At 40.2% G+C, this 24,774-nt stretch overlaps 1 protein-coding gene across 6 annotated transcripts in view; it reads left to right on the top strand.

Annotated features, from left to right (window-relative positions):
- RUNX1T1 (RUNX1 partner transcriptional co-repressor 1) overlaps nt 1–24,774 on the top strand; it is a 446,411-nt gene that overhangs the window by 263,633 nt on the left and 158,004 nt on the right. For all 6 annotated transcript variants that reach the window (XM_033933228.1, XM_033933232.1, XM_033933227.1 and 3 more), the window contains one exon: nt 14,070–14,159. In XM_033933228.1, the coding sequence (XP_033789119.1) occupies nt 14,070–14,159 (90 nt within the window). The remainder of the gene's footprint in view (nt 1–14,069; nt 14,160–24,774) is intronic.

Here is a 24,774-nt window from a genome sequence, read left to right on the forward strand (position 1 = left end):
TTGAGTTTAAGGGGTTGTTTTTAACCGCTTTTGTATCAATAAACGTAACCTACATCGTTGTACGGGTTTCTGCAGTTTTCTTTGTTTTGCTTTCGCACCCTTCACTGCAGAATCTGTTGGTTCTCTCCCCTTGTGTTCTTCTGTATGATTTAATATGCAATGGTGATTAGCTAAGGCTGCCAGATTTCACCTTTAAAAAAGGAGGCTACCTGGCCCTGCTCTGTTCTGCCCTGTTTCCACCCTGCTACACCTCCAGCTCTGCCCCATTTCGCCCCAGCCCCACCCTCAGCTGAACTTCCTGTCTCCCTTCTCAAGGTCTGGAGGGCCTGTGTGCATGTGCAGAAATTGATGTGGACATCAAACCCATGCACACACGTGTATGATGTCATTGCATCAACATCCATGCATGCGCAGAGGGCTTCCAGACCTCAGGGAGAGAGACAGGAAGTTCGGCTGGAGGTGAAATTGGGAAGAGCTAGAGGTGGAACATTCCATTTTATATTTGAATAGCTAAATTAATGTGTGACTATTCAACGCTAGGTGTCATTTATAGAATCATGCCTTGTGGCACTGAAATCAAGTTAGGTGCCGCTAGGTGTCTGCAACTTAGGCACTAATATATTAGGCAGGGTTTTCTTGGCCTGAAATACCAGTGCCTAACTCATTCCATGCCCCAAATCTCCCCTTAACTATACCTACTTTTTGGGTAGACACCTACATTGCTCCTACCGAGTTAGGCACCTACTGGAAAATTAATTTTTTTAAAATTGGTTTTAAATTGATTTTAATGGTGTTCAATTACCAGCTCCGATTGAACCAATTTAAAAATCGGGGTAGGTGCCTAGATCAGCTCTGCGCGCCTATCTAGGTGCTTAATTGTAAGTGTTTTTTTTATAGAATCAATGCCATTCTGTTCTTAATACGACTGAAACGGAAGGTGTCCTGCCGGGATGTCTCACTTCTGACTTTTGCATCCTTTCTAAAATGAGGCTGCACACGTTGCTGAGTGTGAAAACAAAAAAATTATAGTTATAATAACAAGAAATTTGATCCATTAAGCAAAAATAATAGCAAATAGCAAATTTAAAGAAAAACTGAGCTTTATGTAATCAGTGGCTTTGAGCAACATCGTGTTGGGCTTTGAAAAAAATTTATATTTTCTGATGAAGCACAATTAAATTCATGGTAGAAATTAAAATTTGCATAGTTTTTCCAATTTTCCAAACAACCCTAAATTGCAGTGGAGTAAACTCAGGACTTGATTACCCATTTCAGGCAAATATGATACTATTTGGCAGCAGACTAGTGGAGAGTTGCAAGAAGACCTTGCGAGACTGAGAGACTGGCATCAAAATGATAGATGATATTTAATGTGAGCAAGGGCAAAGTGATTCATGAGGAAAAGAGGATCAGGAACTATAGCTACTTGATAAGGGTCCACATTAGGAGTCACTGTCCAGGAAAAGGACCTTGGTTGAGCAGCGATACATTGGAACCCTTTGCTCAGTGTGCAGCAATAGCTAAGAACATAAGAATAGCCTTACTGGGTCATACCAATGGTCCATCAAGCCCAGTAGCCCATTCTCACGGTGGCCAATCCAGGTCACTAGTACCTGGTCAAAACCTAAGGTGTAGCAACATTCAATGCTACCGATCCAGGGCAAGCAATGATTTCCCCCTTGTCTTTCTCATTAACAGACTATGGACTTTTCCTCCAGGAACTTGTCCAAACCTTTCTTAAAACCAGCTATGCTATCCACTCTTACCACAACCTCTGGTAATGCATTCCAGAGTTTAACTATTCTCTGAGTGAAAAAAAAAAATTTCCTCCTATTGGTTTTAAAAGTACTTCCCTGTAACTTCAAGTGTCCCCCAGTCTTTGTAATTTTTGAAGGAGTGAAAAATCAATCCACTTGTATCCGTTCTACTCCGCTAAGAAAGTAAACAGAATGTTAGAAATTACCATGAAAGAAATGGAAAACAACGATGGGAATGTTGTATTGCTCTGTTGTGCGACCATACCTTGAATACTGTGTGCAATTCTGTTCACTGCATCTTAAAAAAAACAAAACAAAATCAGGCCTGGATCTTGAAACCTTTTTTTCCTCCATTAAGATAAACTTTTTTTATGATTGCAATAGGAATGCTTGACATTATGGAGATCATCTTAGAAGGGGTAAGTGTCATTTACAGGGCATATGTAAAGAGCTAGTTTATACTTATGAATGGGAATTCATTCATACTGTATATAAATCATGATTTTAGAAAAATTACTACCGTACTTAAGAACAGTTGCAGCATGTACAAATTTATTTATTTTAAAACAATACAAATATTACAGAATCACCCAATAACACCCTCCCCCCCAAGACAAAAAGACAAAAAGTGCAGATTTCAAGAAGATGTGGTGTGAACAGATTTTTAAATAAATATAAACTTCTTATTTTATGAAAATTGTCCCCATTAGCATGTATGAGGGGCTGCTTAAAAGTTCTCAGCCCAACCAAGAAGAGAATAGTGTAGAACCATGAAACTCATAAGTTATTCCATACTTTTCTTGAAACAAAAAGTGTCAAGAAAAGTAAGTTTCATGGCGCCACTTCATTTTTTTCTCGGTTGGGCTGAGAACTTTTCAGCCACCCTTCGTACACCTCCTCTAAAATCACACGCCATTTATGTGTTTGGAACTGTGTTTTTTAAGAGTGAGTGAGGGGAGAAATGTGCTTACTTCTCTGGCCTTAAAATCCATCTCAAAAAGTCCAAAAATTGAGGTTTAGAGTGTGGATCCTTAAATGGCTCTTCTTGTGTATGTAATTTTGCAAAATGTACTGTAAGTACTGCCACTTAACACTGGTAATAACTTCAAGAAGCGACTTTTTTTGTCATGCTTGCAAAATGGCTGTTCTCACTGCAAATGCTGCACAATACGCATATACCTCAACACATCCTTAAAAGCCTCCATTTTCAATGAGCTTTTTGTGTAACATCCAAGAAATTTGAAATGTTACCATTTAGATATCCATCTCTTACCTAAATATCCTATGCAAAATCTGTATCTCTATTTTTTTCTCACAATAGTGTTGCACCTGCTACCTTCTTTCATTTTTTTTTTTTTTTCTTTCAATTTGTTTTTGCCCTGAATATAAAACAAGCATCAGAACTAAATTTGAATAGTCTTCATTTTGGAACAGTGTTTTTTTTTCCCCCCTCTTAAAGTTCACTGAAGCATAATTCAGCATTTGTCTTTTCACTGCTATCTTTGCCGAACCTTTTGCGTCATACGTATAATAAAAGTGCAGAAATGCCCTTCAACAGGTTTTCAAATAGGAAAAAGATGATTCCAAAATGGGAGGTATTTATGATTCAAATTCTTTAACACATTCCCCTTGGTTTGAAACACAATCCCCCCTCTTTTGCAAAGGTGCGATAAGCTTTTTAGTGCACACTAAACACGTGCTAACCGCTAACGCATGCATATTATCCTATGGACGAGTTAGCAGTTAGCGCATGCTAAATCTGCGCTAAAATGCATGGAGGGGCATAATTAAAAAAATGTCTAAGTCCCGTTTTGGCCTAAGGCCCTAAACGCTAAAAGTAGAAGCAGGGAAAATGTGCATTCTCAAAAAAAACATTCAAAATGAGGTTTTTTTGAGAATGGCCTACCTCTACGTTCAGCTGTTTAAATGCCCAGAACACCACTACATCTACACTTACAACGCATTATCACTTACAACGCATTATCAACCAAAAAACAACCGAAGTCGCAAACGCCCAAAACAAGACCTTTTAGGCGAAGGAGGGGCCAGTCCTTCACCTAAAAGCTGGATTCTGTAACCGGCGTCAGTGGCGGGTCACCAGGGCAGAAGGGGGGGATAAGGGGGTCCCACCTCAGCAGGAGAGGTTGGGCATCTCCCCTGCCGCAATGGCGATGGTGATCGCCCCACCTCCGAACTGCTGCAACTTGCGGCAGGAGAGATGCCCAATCTCTCCTACTGTGGTTCATGCCAGCTCGGCGATGGTGATCGCGTCTCGGCAGGAGCCCAACCTGTGCTGCCGAGACACAACCCCACCACCACCCTCAAATACGGGCAGGAGGGAGCCCAACCCCGTTTGCCCACGACCCCCCCTCACTCCTGACACCCCCCCTTACTTACAGTTAGTTGGAGAGATGGACGGGTCCGAAGCTCGTCCGCCCGGCATACCCGCCATCGCCTGATTGGGCTGGGCACCTAAGGCCCCACCCACAGGAGGGACCTTAGGTGCCTGGGCCAACTGGAATTGGCCAAGTTGCCTTAGGCCCCTACTGTGGGCTGGGATGGTATCTACTCTGTTACAAATTTTGGTATCATCCATAAAAAAGCAAACTTTTCCTTCTAACCCTTCGGCAATGTTGTTCATGTGCAATGCAGGAGAGAGATCCAAAGAATAATATGACATGATAAAAAACATTATTCTTCCCTTTTAAACAGCTATGCCTTCTTTTCCAGTCCTTTAAAAGGGCTATGCCTTCCTTTCTATCTTAAGGGCCTGCAAGCATAAATGCAGTGATTGAATGCATTAGTGGTAAACCTGGGATCAAGCATTCTGACCCATTTGAGAGGACACTACATGGTTTGTATAGTCAGGGAGAAAAGAAGAAGAAATGTAAATACATACAAGGATGAAATACCTAAAACAAAAAAATATCTAAACTCTCCACTAGTAGACTCATTGCTACTGAAATACATCAATCAGTCCAATACATTTTGAATAAAATTTAAAGAAGAAAAATATCTAACATAATCCACCTGGAGAAGAGAAAAGTTTCAAAGAAACCTCCCTTGGGAATTAAGGAAGATAGATACTAACATATATCAAAAGAAATACAAGCAATAAAAAATATTTCCTATTTATTCCAAGTCTACATTTATACTGGTTCAGTCAGATCCACGGTAGTTACCCCTTTAATCTCCTGGAAAAATCCTAATTGGGCAGGTTCAAAAAAATATATTTGTTTCCTTGGTAAGAAACAAAATACTTACAGGGAAATTTTAATTGAAAAATTGCCCCTAATGAGGTCACTCTTTGGCAGAAATTCTTTCTGCCGTGATTGTGTCCATTTGGAAACGTCTGGAAATATATAAACCTTTCCTCCTAAATAGGAGTTGTTTGTTAATACTTTCTTTTAGTCATACTCTCTTCTTAGGTAAATTTGATGAACTGGTTGTGATCCACAGGTACGATATTAATCTACATCCATGACATGATATTAACGTTTATCTGTTGTAAGTTCTGGTTTTATATAAAGCTATGCTAGCATTTTTTAGCTATGAGTTTTAAGACCTTTTTGGTATGTCTATTTCATGATGTTTTAAGATTATGTATATATACTTTGTTAACCATTTAGTTGTAAATGATATACAGTAGAAATTTTTTTAAATAAATAAATAAAAACAATTTTTTATCCTGCAAGAAGACGAGAGAAATTAACAATGTGGCTCCACCTGAGACCTCTATCTCTGAGGATTCTAACAATGCAGATATATCCAACTCAGTCTTCTCTCTTTCCACTAATTCTTCAGTAATTTTTTTTAAGTAATAAATTCTTTGTGTTGGAAGATTTGAGTTATCAAAAAATTCTTTTTTTTTCCAATTCTTTATTCATTTTCATATCTCATAACAAGTATACAATAATCATTCAATATTCATACAATTCACTTGTATACGTCATATAATATTAAATCTTATATTATCCCCTCTCCCCCCTTCCCTTCCACACATATCAACATTTTAAAGAGTTCTTGAGAAGTCATAAACTTTGTAATTTGAAAATTTTAAAATCTTAAATTAAGATTTTTCAGCTGGTTCTCTAAATTCTCAGTTTTTCTCAGTAATAACATTTTATCTGTTGCTTGTTTAACTACCATATTCTTTGTTTCTGCTGTCGATTTTTCCAATTTAGCAAGGTCCAAATTATGTTGTTGAAAAGATATTTCCATTTGGTTTATCTTGGCTGAAGTATTTAATGTAATTGAAACAAAGTTAGTACATACCGCATGCAGGTCCAGATAGAATCCAGTGTCGCCGCTGGTGGTCTTTCGAGCGGCTTGAGGGTGGAAATTCCAACCAGATTAACTTCGGTTCCTTCCATAGGACTCTGCCCCAGGGCTCCCACACTCTCACCACCGCTCATATTCATGGGAGAAAAACTCCCTTCATACACCGGCTCCCTCTCAGAAGTCAGCGTCGGTATACTGACATCCGGGTTCGCTTCGTGTTCAGGACACTCCTCCCGAGATTCATTCTGGGAGTCCTCCAAGGCCATCTGACCCGATGTAGCTTCTCTGTGCATAGGGGGGAGTATGTGGTCCATGCGGGCTCAGCAATAACTCACTGTCTAAGCTGTGCAGTTCCCCCTGCACAGTAGCAGATATGCCCGCTGAAGGTTGATGGACTGTGAATTCTGTAATCACAGTCTGCCGTGGCGTTGAGGATTCCAGGGCATTTGGAGGATTGCCCCTCGGCCTTACACGTCATTTGGGCATTAATGAAGGTAATCCAATCACTTAGAAAAGGAAAAAGTCTCTAAACGAAGTGGGAGCTCGCAACAAGCGTGTTGCTCAGTCATAGTCATTTCTACTTTAAACAATATTTTCATCAAACTGGGTCCTAATCCACAACTGAACTTTGCCACCTATCTTAGGGCTAGATTCACTAAGGACACCAAGTGAGTTCTGACCACTTTGCAACCCGATTTTCCTCCGACCTGATAAACTAACCTCATGACCGATCATCCTCCGATCCGTGCATGCAAATGAGGAGAAACGGCATGTAAAGTAGACAGGCAGCAATTCACTAACAAAAAAACTGGAACATCGACTGGGCTGGCCAATCAAGAAACAAGGGACTTCTGGGGACCAGTCACTCATGTCCTTTCCGACTGCATATCCTGCTCTGCCCCGACTCTCCTGCTCTCTGCCCCGACTCTCCTGCTTTCTGCCCTGACTGCCCTGACTCTCCTGCTCTCTGTCCCAATCGCCACCCTGCTTCTGTCCTGACTCTCCTTGCCTTCCCCGCAGTGCGAGACCATTGTTTTAACCCATGGGTTTAAAGTGGATTAAAACCACGGGCTCGCGGAGTATAAGTAAATTTTTTTTTTTTTAAAGGTCGCTGCTCTGTAAGCATGTGCAGACCATCTACAGATGGTCTGCGCATGCATTGGGATCGCTATTCAGTGATCCGTGCAGTCGGTTGGGGGGCGTGATTCTAATCATCCCCATTTGCATGAAGACGGATTGGGCCCGGATCGGATCGGTAGGGGAGTTTAGTGAATATGGCCCTCTAGGCAATTGAACCTTTTATTGTTTTATTGATTTGTGGCTGCATTGTACAGCCTCTGTCTATTAGCACTCCCAGGAGTTTTAAAGTGGGTTGGATGTGGTATGCTGTAGAGTTTATGACAAGGTTTGTTACGGTTGGGGTTTTGTTATTTTCGAGTAGGATGAAGTTTGTTTTGTCCTGATTCAGTTTCGGTTTGTGGTCTTTCATCCATGCTGCCACTGTTTCAAGTGTTCTGTGTATTGTGTCTGCCATGGATGGTGCTGGTTGATCGAAAGGAAGGAGAATGGTGATGTCGTCTGCATAGCTGTAGGAGGTTAGACCTTGTTTGTCTTGGTAGGGGCTGAGGGAGGCAATGTATAGGTTGAAGAGTGTGGGAGAAAGAGGTGATCCTTGAGGTACTCCGCAGGGATTAGACCATGGCTCGGATTTTTCTTTGTTTGTTTTAACTCTGTATGTTCTGGATTGTAGGAATCCTTTAAACTGATTCCTATTGAGTCCAGTATCTGTAGAAAGATTTTATGTTCTACTAGGTCAAAGGCTGCGGGGAGATCTAGTTGGATAATTAGCATTTTTTTGCCTGGGCTGAGGTGTTGTCTGGCGGTGTCCATGAGTGAGCCTAGTAGGGTCTCAGTGCTGTGGTTGGTACTGAAGTTTCAAGTTTCAAGCCTGATTGTGTTGGGTGGAGTAGGTTGTGGTTTTCTAGGTATGAGTTTAGAACTTTGGCTACGAGGCCTTCCATTAACTTGACATAAAGTGGTATTGAGGCTATGGGTCTGTAGTTGGATGGTTGGTCTATTTCTCCTTTGGGGTCTTTCAGGATTGGAGTGATGATGATTTCACTGAGGTCTTGTGGGAAAAGGCGGTCAATGAGTAGGGTTTGTATCCATTGCAAGAGTAGGGTGCAAAATAGTGTACTGGAGGCTTTCAATAGGTATGGGGTGGCAGTGTTTAAGGTCACAAGTTGTGTGGCTGTATTTGTTGAAGTCTAACCATTGAATTGGTGACCAGTGGGACCATGTTCTGTCTGCTGCAACTGCTTCTTCTTCTGTGGAGGGTGTTGTGATCTCTTTTAGGTGCGTAGGTATTCCATAGAAGGTAGATCTTATAGTTGTGATTTTGTCTTTGAAGAATGTCGTTAAGAGGGTGGCTGTAGGGGCATTGTTGCTTGTCTGGTAGGGTTTGGTGTCTGTGAGTTCTTTTAGTAGTTAGAATAGTTTTTTTTTGTGTCTAGGGATTCTTCTCCTATTTGCTTTGTGTAGTATGTTTTTCGTTTTTCTTTTAATTTATGTTTGTATTTTTGGTTCAGTTTTCTCCATGCTGTTTTTGTGGAGTCTTGACTGTTTTTCCTCCATTTTCTTTCTAGTTGTCTACATTGTCTTTTTAGTAGGAGTAGTTCATTGTTGAACCATTTGTCAGATTTTCTATGGATTCTGGTTTTGATCTGTTCTGGAGCTAGCTCATCTAGGGTTGCTGCACTTAGCTGGCTCCATTGTGAGATGAAGTTTTGGGGGTTATAGTCTTAGATTATGGTGTCTGTTTTCATCCAGAATTTGGTGGGGTCGATATGTTTACGTGAAATGTAGGTTATTTTTTTGTGTGTTTGGTTTGCTTTTGTTGTTGGTCCAGTTGATACTGAAGGAGTATGTATAGTGATCTGACCAGATGGAGCGATACCATTTTCCATTTGATGTGTGAATTTCTGGTTGTGTGGGTTGTTGGGTCATGTAGGCTGCAATGTCGAGTTGGTGACCTTTTTTATGAGTGGTTTGAGGGTCTAATATCTTGTATGTTAAGGCCTCAAGGTAAGATAGTAAGATTTCTACTTGTTTGGAGGCTTGGTTTTCGAAGTGGAGGTTTAGGTCTCCTAGGATTAAGTTGTAAGTTGTCGTTAATGAGTTTCGGTAGATAAAGTCTTCGAATTTTGGGTTTGCTGTGTTCCAGTTTCCTGGTGTTATGTAGCAAAGCATGCAGTTTAGGGTGCCTTTGAGTGAGGTGTATTTTTAGGTCTATGGTGTTTTTGGCTATGATGGCGATTCCTCCTCTTCTTTTGTTTTCTCTGCAGACCACTATCATTTTGTATCCTTTAGGGCAAACTTCTGTTATTCTGGGGTCTGTTTCAGAAGTACGCCAGATTTCAGTGAGAAAGAGGCAGTCTAGTTTTTCCCTTTCTATCCAGTTTTTTATGTGTTCTGTTTTTGGGCCTATGGCTCTTATGTTTTTTGTTTTATTTATTTATTTATAAGTTTCAGCATTTATAACACAAGAATCCTCTTTTACAGAAATTCAGAGGAATAAATAAAAAAGAAATCATAATATTGTACATATTGCATATCATAAAAAAAATAATAAAGAATAATAATAAAACATAGTGGAAACTTAAAGAAACAGGATTTTTAAACTATGCAGTATTTCCCAGTAATTAATTATATACTCTTCCTTAGACTACTAGAACCACTCCTTAAGGACAAGATAATAATAAAGATAAGGAGATCTCATAACAATGTAATCAACTTTTTAGGTAAAAGGCTTAACATGATTAATTCCGGTATAATCTTATCTAGCAGCTCTTATTTATTTTGGCTCTTGTGTTTAAGTATGCACATGTGAGATTGGTGTAGTTTGTTGGTTCGTTGCGAGTTGTTTTTGGGTAGATGAGCGATCTTTGGTGAGAGCGCATTTTGGTCTTCTTATCCATGACATCCTGTTAGTCTATTTAGATTGTTAGCTATTTCGAGCAGGGACTGTCTTATTTATGACTCTACAGCACTTTGTACGTCTGGTAGTGCTATAGAAATAATTAATAGTAGTAGTATTCTTTTTCTCAATGTTTAATAAAATACAGGGAGTTTTTTGCTGGGTGATTCTTTGGGGATATCCTGAAACTTGACTAGCTAGGTGTGCCCATGAAACCAGATTGAGAGCAACTGCAATAAATATACCAAACTTCACAGCAACTTGACTTGATGGCAAAAGTGTCTGGGTTGGTCTGAAAAATACAAACTAGAACACATTGAACACATTGACAACATAACCAGGTCATAAAAATTCACAAATCAGGTTTCAGAAAACGTATATCATGCCAGGGCACTGTCAGTGATCTGCCTTCATGAACAAAATAATTGTCCATGAAGGATGGAGGATGAAGGCTGTCAAGATGGGATGACTGGTCTAGAAAAAAATATTTTCCAATATTTTAATTTATGACACTGGGGGCTCCTTTTACTAAGCTGTGCTAGCGGTTTTAGCGCACGCTGCATTGCCGCACGCGCTAGACGCTAACACCAGCATTGAACTGGCGTTAGTTCTTGGTGCGTAGCACGGGGTTAGCGCGCGCGGCAATGCAGCATGCGGTAAAAACGCTAGCGTACCTTAATAAAAGGAGCCCTGGATTTTTGCATTTGACTTAGCTTTCCAAATCCAAGCTCAAGGTGAGTTACATATGGTTGGTAGGTATAGTTCTGCATTTGTTTGGTAGGCCAATAGCAGTTTTTTACTCACTTAAATTATTAGATTTCCTTATTGCTTCCCATGGCTCCAGGATGAATAAGTATTTGAGAATTATAAAAAGGGTAAAGAGGATGGGACTTTATATACCGCTTCTTCGATGTGGTTTACACAATCAAAGCATTTTACATGGGGCAACGGAGTGTTAAGTGACTTGCCCCGAGTCACAAGGAGCTGCAGTGGGAATTGAGCTCACAACCTCAGGGTGCTGAGGCAGCTGTTCTAACCACTAGGCCAATATTTGATGAGTGTTTTTGATTTGGACGGTCTTCATGAATTTGCGCCACCTTTTGCTACAGTACACATTTCCAGAATCCAGTGGATTACAGGACCTGAGGTAACATGGATTCACTAAAGGCAGATCTTGTCAGACAAATCTGATCAATCTCTTTGGCTGGGTGACCAGAAAATTGAATAAAGGGAGTGAGCTAGATGTGATGTATTTAGATTTTAGCAAAGTCTTTGACAGTGATCCACACAGGCATCTAATAAATACACTGAAAGCCCTCGATATGAGCCCCAAAGTGACGGACTGGGTCAGGAAGTAGTTGAGTGGAAGACGACAGAGGGTAGTGATCAATGGAGCTGTGTCTTAGGTTTGGTTTTTGGGCCTGTTTTTTTATAACATTTTTGTACGTGATATTGCTGAAGGGCTGACTGGTAAGATTTGCTTCTTTGCAGATAATAACAAAATCTGCAACAGACACCCCTGATGGTGTAAATAGAGAGATTCTCCATTCTATTACCTTGCCAATATAACTTTAGACCCAATTTCAGCACTGAATCCCTGCTGGCCTCTTTAATCTCAAAGATCCAGCAACTTCAATCTCGTAATAAGTTTGCTATCCTACTACAATTCGATCTATCTGCGACCTTTGATGTTGTCCACCACGATATCCTAATTTACCAACTTTCTGAGATAGGCATTGATTCCACAGTCTTAGACTGGTTCTCAAAATTTTTACGATCCCGCTCTTACACTGTTAACATGAATGGAACCATGTCTTCTCCTTGGAGTCCGATATGTGGTGTTCCTCAGGGATCACCTCTGTCCCCTATTATTTTCAACATTTATATGTCTTCTTTGAAATTCTTCCATCTATCTCCCTTTGAAACTCTATTTACATATGCAGATGACATCCTTGTTCTTCTCGAGATAGATTCGAACCTCACGGAAAATATAACAGCTTGCATAACGAAACTCCAATCCTGGGCCTTCTCTGTACAAATGAAGCTGAATAAGTCCAAAACAAAACTACTCTGGCTTGGCCCAAAATTAGATCAGTTACCCACGCTCATTCCACTACCTTCTGGTCCCACACTGCAGATCGAATTCTCAAGCAAAGTTTGGGGCATCATTATTGACTCTACACTTTCCTTTAATTATCATCTCAACTTTCTGGTAAAAAAATGTTTTTTTAGACTTCACATGTTGAGGAAAGTGAGATCCTGCTTCCGCCAACAACATTTTGCTGTTCTTGTACAATCAATCATTCTTTCCAGACTGGACTATTGTAATTCCATCTATCTAAGTCTAACCAATAAAAATCTTCAAAGACTTCAGCAGATCCAGAACACTGCGGCTAGGTTGATCTTTGCAAAAAGCAAATTTGACCATGTTTCCCTGCTTCTGTCAAAACTTCACTGGCTTCTGGTGATTTCTAGGATTCACTTTAAATGTACCTGCCTTATTCAAGATCCTACATGGCATTCTTCCTCCTCTAATTCCACTATCCTGGAATTCTTCGTGACCTGACACTACCAGATCTGCCCACAAACTCAAACTATCTTTCCCCTCGTTAAAAAGGCATCATGTATGCAGGTAAATTAGGGAAATCCCTTTTCTTCTAATTCACTGATATTTGGAATAACCTCCCTGCCCCGCTGCTGAACCTAGGCTCATTCCAATTATTCCGAAAGCATCTGAAAATCTGGCTTTTCTCCAAAACATAAAGCTATCTATTTAAAATGTAAAGCTAGCTATCCTCTTCATAACCTCTTATAATTTCTTATAATGTCCTTCCCTCATTTATTGAATTTACCTGTACACCATGCCGAGCTCTATCTTTATGGAGATGATGCGGTATATAAATTTAAGGTTTAGTTTAAATAACACAAGGAAGGACCTAGCGAAGCTTAGTCTGAAATTTGGCCTCTTACCAACTTGGAGAAAAGGTACAGGGTGGGGGGTGCTGGGGTCCCAAGCCGGTAGGGGGTTTAGTGAAAGGGGGGGGACAGCCAGGGCCATGGATGGTGGGATTGTGGGTAGATGGGAGGGAAGGATGGTGGGGTCTTTTTGCTTTTGCATCGGGGCCTTTAATGGCAGGGTCTGCTGTGATAGCCTTAATTTCCTGTCAGTTCCTGAGCTAATAAGCACGAACTGACAGGAAAGTAAGGCTACTAAAGCTCAGACCCTGCCGTTAAAGTTTGCAAGGGATACAATGGGTTTCTCTCCTGTGCATCACATAGAGTGCTCATTAGAAACCAATGAGCTCCTTGTAATGCATTAGCATAGGATTCTTGGTGGCTGCTATGATGATCAGTAGCAACCATGGAAAATCCTTTTGTGTATCGGCAGGACAACTTTCCATGCCAGAAAGGGTGTTTTAATGACTTTTACTACTCCAGAAAGCTTTTGAGCATTGGGATCTGTGTCTGAATTTAAGAAAGCATTGTACAGGCACTCGGGATCTCTTAGTGAGAAGAGATAGTGGATGCTGTGGATGGGCAGACTGGATGGGCCATTTACATCGTGTTTCTCTGTTTCTATCAATCTCACTAGAGAAACTTTGCAAAACTGAAAATGGTTGATGGGGTTCATGTGTGCTTAATACAGCTGATAATGCAGTCTGCATCATGGTGGTCACATATTCTTAAATGCCTCATTATAAGTTTTGTTGCCTTATATTTTGACATTCAGTTTTCCAGTCTGTTCTTTTCTATGTTTGATTAGCATAAAGATATTTGCCTGACTCTTCCATATAACTTGTAATTACCACAACCTCTTTTTCTAGGCTGAGATGAAGTGCATTCAATTCTTAGTAATTAAGGATGCAAGAAGAAATTGGGAAAATACTTCTACACAGCATCTGAAAATAGGATTTGAAACTGATTATTGTCTATATTTAGTAATTCTTGCATATAACATTTACTCTAGTGAAGTTGACTCTTTGTCTTTCATAAGCTAGAAATTTGTTGCAATTTTATGTTACCTTCAGCTAGATATATTTATTTTTATTTTACAGAATTCTACCTTGACAATTGAAGAATTCCATTCCAAACTGCAAGAAGCTACTAACTTCCCACTGCGACCTTTTGTCATCCCATTTTTGAAGGTATTGCACAGTTCACTGATCTGGAAACTATTTCAAACCATATTGTTGCTAGGTCACAGATGTGCGTTACAGTTTTGCTTTTTGGAAGAGAATGAGAAAATGAATCCTAAATGTAATTCTCTTTAACATAGATTAATGAATTTGGCCTCTTCCAAGGTAAAGAGTTTGCTTTTGACAATTTCTATATTAGTTCACTCTTCTGGATATTATCTCATGGCAGAGATACAATTCTCATTAAAATTAGTATCTGTAACTTGATTTTCTGAACCCAGTGGCATCTGTTTCAGAGAAAGAAATAGCACTCTGGCCCTTTCCTTCATAGAATGCAATCACAAAGAAGAGACAATTAGAAAATCTCCTGATATAAAAGGAAACTTTGTTGAGGTTCATCATGCCATCATCGATATTGGAATACAAAGAGGATGTGTTTCTGTCATTTCTTTCTTCCTACTCATTCATCTTCAAACCTGAAAACAACCTTTGGATTTATAAGGTGTTTTTATACGTATGTAAACCTCAAGTTGATGAATCAAACTGTTCAACCCAGGGTTTACAAATGAATGAAACAGCCTGCACAGTCAGTTGAGGGATAATAGGAGAGTTTTGTTTAGTTTTCACACGTGAATGTCATTTATAAGATTTATTATTAATTTTTTTTTATTTTCAGTGGATTTATTTTGTTTTCAGTGGATTTATTTTTTTTCAGTGGATTTATTATTATTTATTTTTCAGTGGATTTATTATGATTATTTTTTATTTTTCAGTGGATAATGTCATCAATAGTGCTTGTGTTGCACAATAGTGTATAGCATTGTTCAACAGTATGCCTGTTTTCACTATTAGGTGATAGTATACAGTAATATGAAATAGTGTGTACTACTACTACTACTATGCATTCACTCTGTAGGCCAGTCCTCGCATTGCTTCCCTGTTTTCCACAACTTCTTTCAATTGCTTGATGTCCATTTCTGTGTTTTTCTGTATGGTATTCAGTCAACGGGCCTTTGTGACATTGGAGGAATAAAGAGCTTCATTTTATCAGATGAGTTGGAGGACACTTTTGTAGTGCACATCATTCTGATCTGGTTTCTTTGTTTTTTTCTTTTACCATTGACCATTCTGAGTAGCACCTCCTTTTCCAGTAAATTTGACCTCATCAAATGTCTAAAATAATTCAGTTACTGCACATCAATTCCTTGTTATGCATTAGGCATAATTCTATAAAGAACCACCCACATGCCACATGTTAATGGCAGTATTCTAGTCATCTGTGTCATAAGTGGCTTCATATAACACCAATTAGCAGAAAAGTATCTTATATAATTTGATGTTGCACACTTTGTTCATGGGTGGACGCATAGGCAGGATGCCCAATTAAGCTTGTAAATTAGAGGATGCTAGAATTTATGCATATACATGCTAATATCTAGACGTGGTTATTTACACCAACCGTGAGAAAGAAAAACCCTCCACGACAAGGTACTTAAGATAAGCAGGTGTCTATTCTCCACCTAAACTCCACCTATGTATGAGGGGGTGCTGAACCGTTCTCAGCCCAACCAACCAACTTCCTAAATTCTCAGCATTGTTTTGCCACTGTAGCGTATTTTGTTAAGTGCCAATTGGCAGAAACAAAATTCTACGTTTGACATTGCTTCAGATAATTGATTGAAGCATATCTACGTCATTCTCTTCTTGATTGGGCTGAGAACGTTTCAGTACCCCCTCGTATATGCCCTTTCATAAAGTACACAAAGTCAAATTAGAGCACACACTTTTCTGCTGGTTGGTATTCTATAACAGGTCTTTTATGAACAAGTTAAGAACATAAGAATTGTCATACTGGGACAGACCAAAGTCATCAAGTCCAGTATCCTGTTTCCAACAGTGGCCAACCCAGGTCCCAAGTACCTAGCTAGATCCCAAGTAGTAAAACAGATTTTATGCTGCTTATCCTGGGAATAAGCAGTACATTTCCCCAAGCCATCTCAATAACGGCCTATGGACTTCTCTTTTAGGAAATTATCCAAGCCTTTTTTAGACCCCACCAAGCTAAATGATTTCACCATATTCTCCAGCAAAAAATTCTAGAGTTTAATTTCACATTGTGTGAAGAAATATTTTCTCTGGTTTGTTTTAAATCTGTTACTAAGTAGCTTCATTGCATGCTTAGTATTTTTGGAAAGAGCTAACAAGCAATTCACATCTACCCTTTCCACTCCTCTCAGTATTTTATAGACCTCTATCATATCACCCCTGAGCTGTCTCTTCTCCAAGCTAAAGAGCCCTAGCCGCTTTAATCTTTCTCAAACCTTTTATCATTTTTGTTGCCCTTCTCTGTACCTTTTCAAAGTCCGCTATATCTTTTTGTTAGATACAGTGACACAGTATTCAAGTTGTGGTCCTACCATAGAACAATACAAGGGCATTATAACATTTTCATCTCTGTTTTCCACTCCTTTCCTGACAATTCCTAACATTGAATTTGCTTTCTTAGCTGCCGCTGCACATTGAGCTGAGGGTTTCAACATATCATCAACCATGTCACCTTGATCCTTTTCCTGGGCAGTGACTCCTAACATAGAACCCAGCATCCTGTAGCTATAGTTTGGGTTCCTCTTTCCCACATGCATCACTTTGCACTTGCTCACATTATATGTCATCTGCAATTAATGCCTTCCTGCTCCCTAAAAGTAGGCTCCTTTTTATTAAATGTGTTTTATCTGTAAATGACAGCTTGTGGTAAATTACCATGTACTAATTTCAACTTTCCTCTCCCCTAACCCATTTCCCACTCAACTGTGGAGGCAGTAAGGGCCCGATTCTACAAATGGTGCCTAAAACCTAGGTTCTGAGTAGTGTGGTGTTTAAGTATGATTCTATAAACGTTAGGCATACTTTATAAAATCTTGTCCAGCAGCACCTAAAGTAGACTTAAGCATTGATAGCTGTCTTAACCATATCCATGCCAGTGTTTTTTGGCCTAAATAAGTATGCCTACATGTAAAACATGCTCACAATCCGTTCCTAACCACACCTACTATCTGGTAAGTGCTTTGGCCTAGTCGCCTACCGTCCAATTAAGTGCAATTTACATTATTTATGAGATGATGAGTTTTAATTTTCTGCACCAATTAAGCCATTTAAATAAGTTAGCTGCCTAGATTGGCTAAGTGCACCAGTCCATGCATCATTTATAGAATCAGGGCCTATGTTAAAGTGTTCTGGTATTACTTTGCATTACACTAGTATTTATGGATTTCTAATATTCCCCAATACTACTACTACTAGTGTAGTGAGACTGTAGAGCTGTCATAAGATGATGTTTCCTGTACCAGGCCCTATTTGTTGGAATAAGCTACCATTTGATCTTAGACAAGCCTCTACTGTACTACAGTTCAGGAAAGGGCTTAAAACTGTATTGTTTTTTGTGCACTTTCTAAATCTGAAGTAATGGACGATATGCCAACTGTCAGTTTTTAGTAAAGTAGGAGAAGGCAGAAAGTTGTATTGTTCCAGGGATAGTTTTTATGATTTTATTTATTTTATTTGTGTCTGGAATTTTGTTAGATTATAAATCGTTATTTGCATGTCATCTTGTATTTAGAATGTCTTTTGTAATCCGCACAGAAGTGTAGGATATGCGGAATATAAATTTTTAAAATAAAATACTATTTATCACTTATATAGCGCTAAAAGGCATATTCAGCGCTGTACATTTTGAAATTTATAGATGATTTATAGATGACATTTATAGATGATTGGAAGAGCTTACAATCTAACTTGCACAAACAGACAGAACATAGGGGGTAGGGGATGCAGAACTCAAGGTGAGAGGAGTTAGGTGTCGAAAGAACTCTCAAAGAGGTGGGCTTTTAACTGGGCCTTGAACACTGTCAGAGACAGAGTCTGCCGTAGGAATTAGGGCAGCTTGTTCCAAGCATATGGTGCAGCAAGGCAGAAGAGACGGAGTCTGATGTTGGCAGTCGAAGAGAAGGGCACAGATAGGAGGGAGCTTGTGGGGGGATCATAGGGGGAGATAAGTGAAGAGAGATAGTGAGGGGCAGCTGAGTGAGTGCATTTGTAGGTCAGTAAGAGGAGTTTGAATTGTATTTGGAAATGGATGGTAAGCCAATGAAATAACTTTAGGAGAGGAGAAACATGATTAAAACGGCTCTCCCGAATATGAGTCATGCAACTGAATTCTGGACAGATTGGAGGGGAGTGAGATGGCTAAGCGGAAGGCCTGAGAGTAGCAAGTTAAAGTAGTTTAAGCGCAAGGTGATGAGGGCGTGGATAAGTGTTTTGGTAATGTGCTTAGAGAGGAAGGGTTGGATTTTGGTAATATTATAGAGGAAGAAGCAGCAGGTTTTAGTGATATGTTATATCTGGGTGGTGAAGGAGAGAGAGGAGTCAAAGATGACCCCGAGATTAAGAGCAGACAAAACAGGAAGGATGAGAGTGTTGAAGACTGTTAGAGGGTTGATCCTCTTTGAGGATTACAGTGTTGTGCTGCAGTTAGGTGCATAAATGCTAGAGTCTTAATTTATAGAGGTGAAGTAGTGTAGGATATCTGGTTAATTCGTATGTTAAGAAGGGTCTTTGCCGGTCTTCCGTACTTCGGAGTTTTATTTGGTTGGTTGTTAGCATATGTGATGCATTTCTCAAACAGGTGGAGCGCATAATTAAAAGAAACGTCTAAGTCCGTTTTGGGCCTAAGTCGCAAGTTGCCCAAAGTCGGACACGGGAAAAGGTCCATTTTCGAAAAATACGTTCAACATTTTTTTTTCCCGAAAATCATCCAACTGTATGTCCAGCCGTCTAATCATCCAGACCGCTAAGTCGTCCATCTATATACCCCATTTTCGTCCAAAAATTTGGCCAAGTCAAAAACACCTAGTAAAAGACCTTTTGGGCGCGAGAGGGGCCAGAAAAGTGATGGACTGGACACCCAGCGTAGTGGGGTACCTTACAGGGCACTGCTGTGAACTTCACATAAAGGGTCCCACATAAACATCTCACTACAGCTCCCTTATAGGTCATAGTGAGCCCGCCTAAACACCCCCAGAACTTACTAGACCCACCTATCTACCACCCCAATAGCCCTTATGGCTGCAGGAGCCACTTATATTGCAGTACAAAAGGGTTAGGTTTATTTTTTAGGGGGTGCACATTTTATACCGTGAATGCAGTGATTAGAGTGGCTTATGGGCCTGGGTTCTCCTCTCTATGGTTCACTAACCCACCCCCAAGACCATTTAAGCCACTTTTGTGCAGCTCTACTAGGCTTTCTTATGCCAGGCTGCCAGGTGCTGTTGTTCTGGAGGCAGATATATAAAGTTGTTATTACGGTTTTTATGGGGGGGGATCAGTGATAACTGGGCAGTGTGTGGGGGTCTGTACTTTGTGTCTGCAGTCTTATCTGGTCACTTTGGATACCTTCCTGCTAAAGTGGAACATATGCAGGTGAGGCTAGACTCATTTAGAGCACTGGTCTTTGACTTGGGGAGTGGACTGCTGGGCACGATGGACCACTGGTCTGACCCAGCAGCGGCAATTCTTATGTTCTTAGACCTGGTTTTAGATGGTCTAAGTCACAACATCCATGTTCCGTCTAGGTAGTGTTGTAAAACTTTCAGTTATTTATGCAGTGCGACTAAGTCTAGGACAGCCCACATCCCGGCCATTTCCCACCCGCGACACTCCTCCTGACACACCCCTTTTAGCTCTGGTCGTTCAGCAGCACTGTGAAGGCCTAGGTCATTTATAAATATGTCTAAAACCCGGTTCGATTATCAGCACTTGGACGACCTGTCTCACTGATCGTCTAAGTCCTGATTTAGACCAGTTTTTAGACGTATTTCCATTTTGATTATGAGCCCCATAGTAACTGACATCAACATTACTTAGTTGAGGTTCAGGGAAGGAGAGGTAGAACTGCAAATTATTATAGCAAAGAGAAACAAAAAAAGGGTAAAACAATAGGGCATGGGGTTAAAAAAACTGATTGGAGTCCAAAATGCAAGTTTCAATACTGTGACTTGTGTGGCATAAAGATTAGGAGTTCACAAAGGCATCTCTGAAAAGAAAACTCTTCAGAGAGCCCTTGAATCTTTCAAAAGTTGATTCTTCTCTAATATGGGCTGGTAAAAGAGTCCATGTTTGAGGGGCAGTGACCATGAATATGTCTGTACACCTTGTATTAATAATTTTTAAAGATGATATTGATAAGAGATGTTGGTCTATCGATTTTAATATCCTAGGGAGCATGTATGGGATAAGAAGTTTATCGAGAAATGCAGGTTGTTTTGTTTGATGGATTTTAAAGGTTGAGGGCCAGATTAAAGGTTATTCTATGGGGCATTGGGAGCCAGTGAGCATTTTTTAAGAGAGGAGTAACATGGTCATATTTCCTTGAGTCTGTGATGATTTTAACCGCTGTATTATGTATAATTTGAAGTTGTCTAGTTTCTTTTTTCAAAATGCCTTTATATAGAGAGTTACAATAATCTAATTTTGAGATTATAAGAGAATGTATTAATATATTAAGCGACTCCAATTCTAGTCCTTTCCAGTGATCTTATCATTTATATTTTAAAGAAGCAGTTTTTGACTACTGTACTTATCTGATCATGATAGGAGAGTTTCTGATCTAATACTTCTCCTAAGATTCTAATGGAAGTTACATCTTTTAATGAATGGTTGTTCAATTGTATCGGTGCGGTAAGAGGTAAACCATCTTTCCATGGGAATATCATTGTTTGACTTTTTGAGATATTGAGAGCCAGCATATTTTCACTCAGCCAATTGTGGATTTTTTTGAGTTTGGTGTTTATGCTGCTTATGTAGTTGGGATTGTTGGCATCCAGTGGTATATCATCAGCATAAGCATAAATCGTGAATCCAAGTGAATAACCGAGCATCAACAATGGTGCCAGAAAGATGTTGAATAGCAGTGGTGATAGTAATGAACCTTGGGGTATTCTAAAAGTGTTCGAAAAAGAGTCAGATGCAAATTTATAAAGATCACTTTGGCCGAACGGTCTGTAAGATGATTGAAACCAGGTCAAAACTGATCCAGTGATTTCTATTGAAGCGAGTCTATTGAGGAGAAGAGAATGATCGATAGTGTCAAATGATACGGAAAGAACTAATGAAAAAAGCTGAACTGACTTATGATGGTCCGGATAATATTTTTCTTGCAGTCTACATTGAGGATGTTGCAGTAATCTAACTGGGTCAATATGAGAGGTTGGACGTTTTCTCTGTCAAAGTAGTGGCAGATTCTTCTTAATCTTTTGGTGTCATGAATATTCTAGTTAGGATTCGGGCTTGTACTTACCAGGACATGTTTCTATCAAATATGAACCCTAGGATTCTTAGTTCTTGCTCTAGTATCAGCGGGGTATTATTAACTTTTAGTTGGAAGTTTTTGGTTGTGATTTTGGATGGGTTTAGTAATAAAAATTTGTTTTTCTCTTTGTCCAGTTTTAGTTTCATTGTAAGCAGACGCGGCCGCTGTACTTATCACGTCAAGGGATCTCCCTGTCACGATAATTTTATCGGCCATTCCCCCCATATATCACCGGCAGGATGGATGCCTAGTCCCTCCTGCCAGACTCCCCCCCCCCCCGTACAGTGCCGGCAGGCGGGATGCCCAGTCCATTCTGCTGGAACCCCCCCAAACCCCTGGACATCATAGGTTTCCCCCTCCCCCCGCTGGACCACCCCAACCCATCCCCAGGACCCCTCCATCCCCAGACCCCCTGGAAACCCCCTACCTTAAATCATTGACTGACTGGAGGCATCCTTCCTGCCTCCAGCCGGCTGGCCCACGGTCTCATCAATGGCATTGTGGGATGTACCGGGGAGGGGCCTTAGGCCCTGATTAGCCCAGGCGCTTAAGGCTGCTCCCCTCCCCATGGTAGTGACCTAAGGGATATGGCTAATCAGAATCTTAGGTCACTCCCAGTGCATCCCAGAATGCACCGCGAATAGGGCCTATGATTCTAGTTGGCCCAGGAGCCTAAGGCTCATAGGAAGGGCCTTAAGCACCTGGGCCAATCAGGGCCTAAGGCCCTTCCCCGGTGTATCCCACGATGCTCTGTGAATGGGCAGGCCTACTATTCATCAGAAGGGACAGCCAGCTGGAGGCAGGAAGGATGCCCCGACTGGCCAATAATTTAAGGTAGGGGGATTCCATGGGGGGCTGGAGGGGTCCGGCAGGGGTATACCCGCAGTGTTAGAGGGTGGGGGGTTTCCAGCAGGAGGGACTGGGCATCCATCCTGCAGGCATTATACGGGAGTGAGGTGTTCTGGCAGGAGGGACTGGGTATCCCTCCTGCTGGTAGTGTTTGCGGGTGGGGGGATGGGATGCTGCTAAACTTATCACGGCAGGGAGAATCCTTGCCACGATAAACTCAGCAGCAACCCGATTCTCTAACTGGTGCCTGTGACATGTACGTTGGTTAGAGAATCGTGTTAGCGATTCTTTATAGGACACCCATGTTCGATTCTCAAAAGCTGCCTAGGCAGCTTCTGAGACTGGGCATCCTATACAGAATCCGGCCCCTAGTGCATATTGAGATTTGATATATTTGAATAGTATCTTTTTGAGATCTGTTTCTATGATTGGATTGAAGACTTCTGTCTGCTGGGCATTTTAGTTGGAGGGGAGGGGTCTTCTGTTTCCTTGGGATTAGCCTTGTATCTTAGTGCTTCTATGTCATCTATTGTGTTGTTCTTGTTGGTGTCTAGTCTGATGCTGTCTACTTTTGATTTCAAGTAGGCTGCTAGTTTGTTCACTGTGGGAATATTTCCTGATTTATTGTTTAATTCAATTGGTGATGCAAGAAATTTGGTTGTTTGAAACTGTTTTTATTTTAAGATTTGTTTTATCTTTTTTCTATTAGTTCAGAGTAGTATGTACATTTGACTAGTCTTATTTGGGTTTTGTAGAGATTCATTTATTTTTTCTCCGTATTATTTATCTTCCTCTTTTTGGTGCTTGTTCTATTTTCTCCTTAGGGTCCTGCATGCCTCTTTCATAGAAAGTAATTCTTCTGTGATCGGCTGCTTTTCTTTCTTTGGGTATAGTATTTCCTTGACTTTTTCATTCCATTAGTTTATGACTTGTGATCCTTCTTGGTCATGTAATGTTTGACCCATTTTTTACCAGAAAATAGCATTGTCAGTTTTTTCTCTTGATTCTTTGGATATTTTATTGTTCCTCCTTGGGTTGTTCTGATATTCTTGCCAGTAAATGGTGAAGTGGTCTGACCATGGTGATCAGTTTTGCTCTATTATCTTTAGATCTTTTTTTATGTTACTTTTTATAAAGTCTAATTGGTGACCTTAATTTGGGGTCTTTTGAAAGGAAAGAATTTCTATCTGCGCCTTCCAGAAAAGAGAGATATTCTGAAGTGGTTTTGTCTTCTATTTTATCTAAGTGTATGTTCAAGTCTCCTGTTATTAGTATTGTACTGTCTTGCATCATTAGATTAGTTAGAAAGGGGGTAAAGTGATCTTTGGCCTCTACTTATTTCCCAGGAGGGTTGTAGCAGATGATGCAGATTAGCATATTTGTTAAGGAGGGATCCGTTATTTCGCAGGCTAAGATTTCAAATTACTCTAACAAGAGTTTGTTAATGATGGTAACTTTAAAGTTCTTGTAGATGATTGATACCCCGCCTCCTAGTTTTTTCTTTCTGCATAGATGTAGTATATGAAAGCCATGTGGAAGCAGATCTCTAACTATTGGGTTGTCTTGTAATTGTAACCTAGTTACAGTTACCAGTAAGAACCCTAGTTGTTCTTGTGCTAACCAGTTACTTATCATTACAACCTTGTGTACCAGAGATCTGGCATTAATATACGAGTCCGAAAAATAGTAAATAATACTGCTCATACTGGACAATACATATCAGTATTAGAGGCCCAACACACTTGAAGGGCTCTGGCCTCAGAATCGGAGCCTACACACAGCAGTGAATCACAAACTGAGAAGATCCGCGTAGTTTATACAGCTCCTGCTCCAATCATTGGCCAGTAGTTTAATCTTTTTTTTGAAAAAATTTTTTAAAGCAATTTAATAAAGCTAAAACCCTTTCAACTTGAAAGGGATATTGTGCATATGTAGTAGCCAGGATTTGAAAAAATGTGAGACCAAAAGGACTTATCTCAGAACTTGACTTGTCTTTCTAACAAGTTCAGTCACCAGTGTGTAATTTGCCGACATGGCCACGTTTCGCGGGAATTTTTAACATCCGCTGCGTCAGGGCCACCAGGACACTCAAAATCACAGGCTCACTAGAAAATCAGAAAAAGAATTAGAACATTCACACTTCCAAAAACCCACCAGAACAAATAACAATACACTAACACTCACATCAATTCACTCGATCACAGATTTTCAAACCGTATCAAGATGGCAGCAACAGCAGTTTTATAGCGTACTCGTGACGTCATAACGTAACACCATGCACCCCCGGCACAATTCATTCATCACAGTATACTCTAATAAAAATGTTGCCATTCAAACGATCTATTAAGGCCCATTGGCCACAATGTATCCAGCCTGTTAATCCAGCGCTGTTCTCTTTGAGCCAAATATCTC

Source organism: Geotrypetes seraphini, chromosome 2, assembly GCF_902459505.1.
Source record: "Geotrypetes seraphini chromosome 2, aGeoSer1.1, whole genome shotgun sequence".
In the NCBI taxonomy this organism is placed as follows: domain Eukaryota; kingdom Metazoa; phylum Chordata; class Amphibia; order Gymnophiona; family Dermophiidae; genus Geotrypetes; species Geotrypetes seraphini.